This window comes from Rhincodon typus, chromosome 8 (assembly GCF_021869965.1).
Source record: "Rhincodon typus isolate 14 chromosome 8, sRhiTyp1.1, whole genome shotgun sequence".
Taxonomy (NCBI): Eukaryota; Metazoa; Chordata; class Chondrichthyes; order Orectolobiformes; family Rhincodontidae; genus Rhincodon; species Rhincodon typus.
This window is the reverse complement of record NC_063339.1, coordinates 2,192,276-2,197,699: the sequence shown is the minus strand read 5'-3', so window position 1 is coordinate 2,197,699 and position 5,424 is coordinate 2,192,276. Positions and strand designations below refer to the sequence as shown.

The following is a 5,424-nucleotide window of genomic DNA, read 5'->3' as shown; positions in this document are numbered from 1 at the left end:
ACACACACACAGACACACACGCACAGACACACACACACACAGACATACACACACACGCACAGACACAAACGGGTACATACTCATACCCAAACCCAGGCACACGTAAGTATGCATTATGCATTTGCACAAAAAGCACATGGATGTACACATGTCATACTCACATACATACATTCCTTTAGTCACACACCTGCCAGCAGTATTACTGCCCCCTCCCTAGCAGGGTACTGGCCTTGCCCAACTGCTGCCAAAGATTAACTTGATCAGTGCAGGCCGTAAGTGGAGCCTGGGATTTTCCTGAGTTGCGTAGCCCAGAGGGGTGATTGGGAATCTGTGGAGTCTTCAGCATCTTTAATCCAATGCGTTAATTAACTATATTAGTAAGTCTGGTTACTGTTGTATTATAAATTAGTTGCCAGGTTTAATTCCTTCACCATAAGAGTCTTGTAAACGTGGCTGTAAAGTACATTGAAATGGTTTTTCCCGGGGCAGTACGGAGGGAGAATTTGTTTGTGCGGATTTTATATTGTACAGTTGAACATGATCAGAGCCCACACAGGAACAGTCTGACTTGTTTAACTAGTGTTCAGGCCAGGGAGCAGATTGAACATTGTTCAACACAACAACGTCTCCAGCCCACATCACTCCATCTCCGAACCAGCTCTGACACGTCATCTCAACTATGCTTCAGGTCCTGTCACAGCACCCCCCTCCCTAACCCCTCACCTGGTATCAGCTGCATCAGGTAAACTCTCTGAAGGTTTATGTGAGGGGTGGGGGGTAAGTTTCACTCACTCATTTTGTTCTCCCATCCCCTGACTCTTGTCTCCCCCTTCAATCCCTCCATCTCATCCTCTCCCTCACTCCCTTTTTCTCCCTCCCTCTCTTCCTCCTTCTCTTTCTCACTCACTCTTTCCATATCTACCCCTCCCCTTTCTTTCCATCCTCTCTCACTTCCTATCTCAATGTTCTGCCTGCCTTCTCTTGTCATCCCATCCCTCCTCCCACCTTCTCATACCTACTGTCTCACTCTCTTTCCTCCACCTAACACCCCCTCTATGCCCTCATTCCTATTCCTCACCATTTCACTTTCCTTCCTTCCCCTCTCCCCTTTCCTCTTGCCCTCCACCTTGCTCACCCTCACCTCTCTTTCTCTATTGTCCTGTCCCCCCTCGGCTCTCCTCATTGCACCCCCCCCCGCCAACCTCTGCCGTTCTCACAGCTGCTGGAGGATCTCCATATGTGCCAGGACCGAGCTGCTGCTTTGGAGTTTTGGTTGGACACAGTTCAGGAATCATTGGGAAAGTGCGCTGGGGACCAGGAGATGCACCGGGATGTGGAAGAGCATCTGTTACAGTCACAGGTGAGAGACTGTGGCTCATAGATGGATGTTTAATGGTCTACAGGGACACAATGGGCCAACAAACCTCTTTTTGTGCTGTAAAAGCTCATTGACTATGTTTTGATGCTGTTGCCTTTAATCAGTCAACCGGCCCACACCGCTTCCCTCCCCCAGTTCACCCCCAGAAATCCTCTCCACCCCAAACCTCCGTCCATCACCCAGCAGTACCACACTCCATTATCCTTGCCCGAAATTCCCAATTTAGCCTCCCTTGGTCTCTCCACCCATCACCCAGTTCCAACACCATCCAGCCCACTCCCAATTCTTCCCAACCCTCTCTCCCTCCCACCACCTTACTGTCTCTCTACTCCTGTCATTTGTCCAGCCCTCCCCTTCTCACACGCCTGTACCTCCCTCCAATCCCTGCCACCCCATCATTCCCCTGTTCTACCCTAACATCGCCCTCCCCAGTCCCTGATCCCAACTCTCATCCCTACGGATAAGGGAGTGATGACTTCACTGGAGTCAGGTGAGTGAAGGTTAAAGTTCAACATGTCTCCTCCCACTCAAACATCTCCAGGACCATGGATTTGGAGCCGTATCACTACCAGGTGAGACAAGGGTGAAAGGTCAGTGTCCAGCTGTTCTCTCCCTGTGCTGACAATTCCTCTGAGCAGGGAATTCTGCCCCTCTTCACTCGAGCATTACGATTTGGGTCAAAGTTCAGTACCTTTCCCCTGCGCCTCGCTGTTTGTGGGACATGGGGAGCTCCAGCCAGCTCCCGACCCCAGGCCAGTAAGATCCACTGTCAAGGCCAGGGTCAGGCTTGGTCAGTTTGTTTCCAGCTGAGATGTTACCTATATGGATTCGAAACTGACAGTGAGCCGAATGCAGTCTGTTTGTTCCTGTACAGGAGAGAAACACAAGTTAATATTTAAACAAGCTCCAGTTCAGCCAGAGCTGCATTAACAGTCTATTCATTAAACCAGTCTGTAGCCCAGGGTTACCAGCTCTCATTGGGTTCAGACCTGTGGATTTGATCATGTGACAGTGGATCAACAATGTAAACTTACACTTGTATAGCGCCTTTAACATGTTGAAATGTAAAATCTCAAGGACCTGATCAGTCACAATGGAAGCTGAGCCACGTAAAGGAGACATTAGGACAGATGGCCAAAATCTTGCTTTTAAACCAGGTCAAACAGATTGGATTGGAACCAGATGAAAGAATCCTGAGATGAGGGTTGGCAGCTCTGATTGGACGTGCTCCTTGAAGATCCCCTGCCTCAAACTGCCCTCTTATTTGATTCCCCACCTTTCCCGACCAACTGGAAAAGCAGGAATTGCTTTATTTTTGCATTGAATAATTCCTGACTGTCAGTTGAACAAACTTTTACTCCCCATCGCTGATATCTTTACAACAAACAACTTAAAAGTTTTTAAAGAGAATTCAAGTATATTATGTGGCGATTTAATTGGCCTGGTGCTTGTGCTCGCTGTTTGTTCACAGCAGTTTGCAGGTTGCAGGGGCAGGAGACAAGAGTGAGGGAAGCAAAGATAGAAATGAAAGAAAGAAACGTAGAGAGCAGATGTGGAAAACAGAAAACAAGGTCTGGCAGCAACACGGCTGGGGTACAAAAATGATGAGTATAAAATGTCAACTGTAGACGATGTCTGAACGCACAGAGCACCTTCAGTGATGGAGATGAGTTAACAATTAGGACAGTTATAAATGGGTATGATATGATATAATTACAGAGACATGGCTGCAGCATAACCAATCTTCAGGAGGAACAGACAAAATGGAAAAGGAGGTGCGGCTGGCATTGTTAGCGAAAGATGAAATCAGTGCAATACTGAGAAAGGATATTGGTGCAGGGAATCTCTTACCCTGGAGCTAAGAAGCAACAAGCAGCATAAAATATCAGTGGGAGTTGTCTATACGTCCCTAAAACAATAATGCAAAGGCAGGGAATGCCATTAAATAGAAAAATTAGAGATGCATGCAACAAGGGTGCTATAATAATCATGGTTGTTTCTAATCTACATTTGAATTAATACCTTGGTGGATGAATCCTTGGAGCAAGTACAAGATGGAATTTTAGACCAGTTCGTACAGGAACCAACTCAGGGCCAACTATCCAAGACTCTTTTTATTCTCTAACGGGACATGGGTGTCACTGGCTGTGCCCAGCATTTATTACCCGTCCCTAGTTGCCCCTTGAGAAGGTGGGGCTGAGCTGCCTTCTTGAACCGCTGCAGTCCATGTGCTGTAGGTATTGAACCACAAAGCCCTTTGGGAGGGAATTCCAGGATTTTGACCCAGCATCACTGAAGGAATGGCGATATATTTCCAAGTCTGCACATTGAGAAGGGATAAATTGATTTATTATTGTCACATGTATTGAGATATAGTGAAAAGTGTTGTTTTGTGCGCTATCTAGATAAATCATACCTTACATGAGCACATCAGGGTTATAGAACAGAAGTTGCTGGAAAAGCTCAGCAGGTAGCATCTGTGAAGAACAAAGTCAGAGTTAACGTTTCGGGTCCGGTGACTCTTCCTCAGAACTTTTGTTCCTGATTTACAGCATCTGCAGTTCTTTCGGTTTTTATTTATGCAGAATGTAGTGTTACAGCTACAGAGAGGGTGCAAAGAAGGATCAATTCTAATATATGAGCGATCCATTCAAAGGTCTGATAACAACAGGGAAGAAGCTGTTCTTGAATCTGTTGGTACGTGTTTTCAAACTTTTGTATCTTCTGCCCGATGGAAGAGGGTGGAAGAGAGTATAACCGGGGTGGGAGGGGTTTTTGATTATGTTGGCTGCTTTCCGGAGGCAGCGGGAAGTATAGACACTGTCAAAGGAAGGAAGGTTGGTTTGTGTGATGGATTGGGCTGTGTTCACAACTCTCTGTAATTTCTTGCGGTCTTGGGCGGAGCAGTTGCCATACCAAGCTGTGCTGCATCCAGGTAGGATGTTTTCTATGGTTCATCTTAAGAAGTTGGGAAGAGTCATGTGGAAAATGCCAAATTTCCTTAGCCTCGTGAGGAAGTAGAGGCGTTGATGTGCTTTCTTCACTGTAGCATTGATGTGGGTGGACCGGGACAGATTGATGGTATTTACTCCTAGGAAGTTGAAACTCCCAACTTCCTCCACCTCAACACCATTGAGACAGACAGGGGCATGACCTCCACTCTGCTTCCTGAAGTCGATGACCAGCTCCTTCGTTTTTCTGACATTGTGGGATTGTTGTCTTTACACCATGGCATGAAGCTGTCTATCTCCTTCTTGTACTCTGTCACGTCATTGTTTGAGATCCATCCCACTGCAGTGGTGTCATCAGCAAATTTGTAAATGGAGTTGGCGTTGAATTTGGCCGCACAGCCCTGAGTGTATAAGTAGTATAGCGGGGGCTGAGTACACAGGCTTGCAGGGAATCAGTTTTAGGGATTATGGTGGAGCAGGTGTTGTCGCCTACCATAACTGATTGTGGCCTGTGGGTCAGGAAGTCCAGGATCCAGTTGCAGGTGGGGGAGCAGAGTCCTAGGTCTTGGAGTTTGGAGATGAGTTTTGTTGGAATTATAGTGTTGAAAGTGGAATTAAAGTAAATAAGTAGGAGTCTGATGTAGGTGTCCTTGATATCCAGATGTTCCAGGGATGAATGTAAGGCCAGGGCAATGGTATCTGCCATGGATCTATTGCAACAGTAGGTGAATTGTAGCAGATCCTGTGAGGCTGGAGTTGACGTGAGTGATGAGTAACCTCTCGAAGCACTTCCTAATGATGGATGTCAGAGCCAATGGATGGTAGTCACTGAGGTACGTTGCCTGATTTGACTTTGGCCCAGGATGATGGTGGTCTTCCTGAAGCAGGTGGGAACCTCACACCCCAGTAAGGAGAGGTTATAGATGTCTACAACTACCCCCCAACCAGCTGATCCCTGCAGGATCTGAGTGCTTGGTTCGAGACTCCATCTGGGCCAGTCACTTCCTGTGGGTTCACCCTCACAAAGGCTGAGCTGACATCTGTGGCAGTGACTGTGGGGTACAGGCGCACCCGAAGCTGTGAATGTGGGGTACA

General features: G+C 47.2%; 1 protein-coding gene across 1 annotated transcript in view; it reads left to right on the top strand.

The window, feature by feature from the left end:
- The window catches only part of LOC109925095, a 41,085-nt gene that overhangs the window by 18,703 nt on the left and 16,958 nt on the right, over positions 1-5,424 (top strand). Inside the window, exon 5 of the mRNA XM_048599992.1 lies at positions 1,220-1,360. Within this exon, the coding sequence (XP_048455949.1) occupies positions 1,220-1,360 (141 nt within the window). The remainder of the gene's footprint in view (positions 1-1,219; positions 1,361-5,424) is intronic.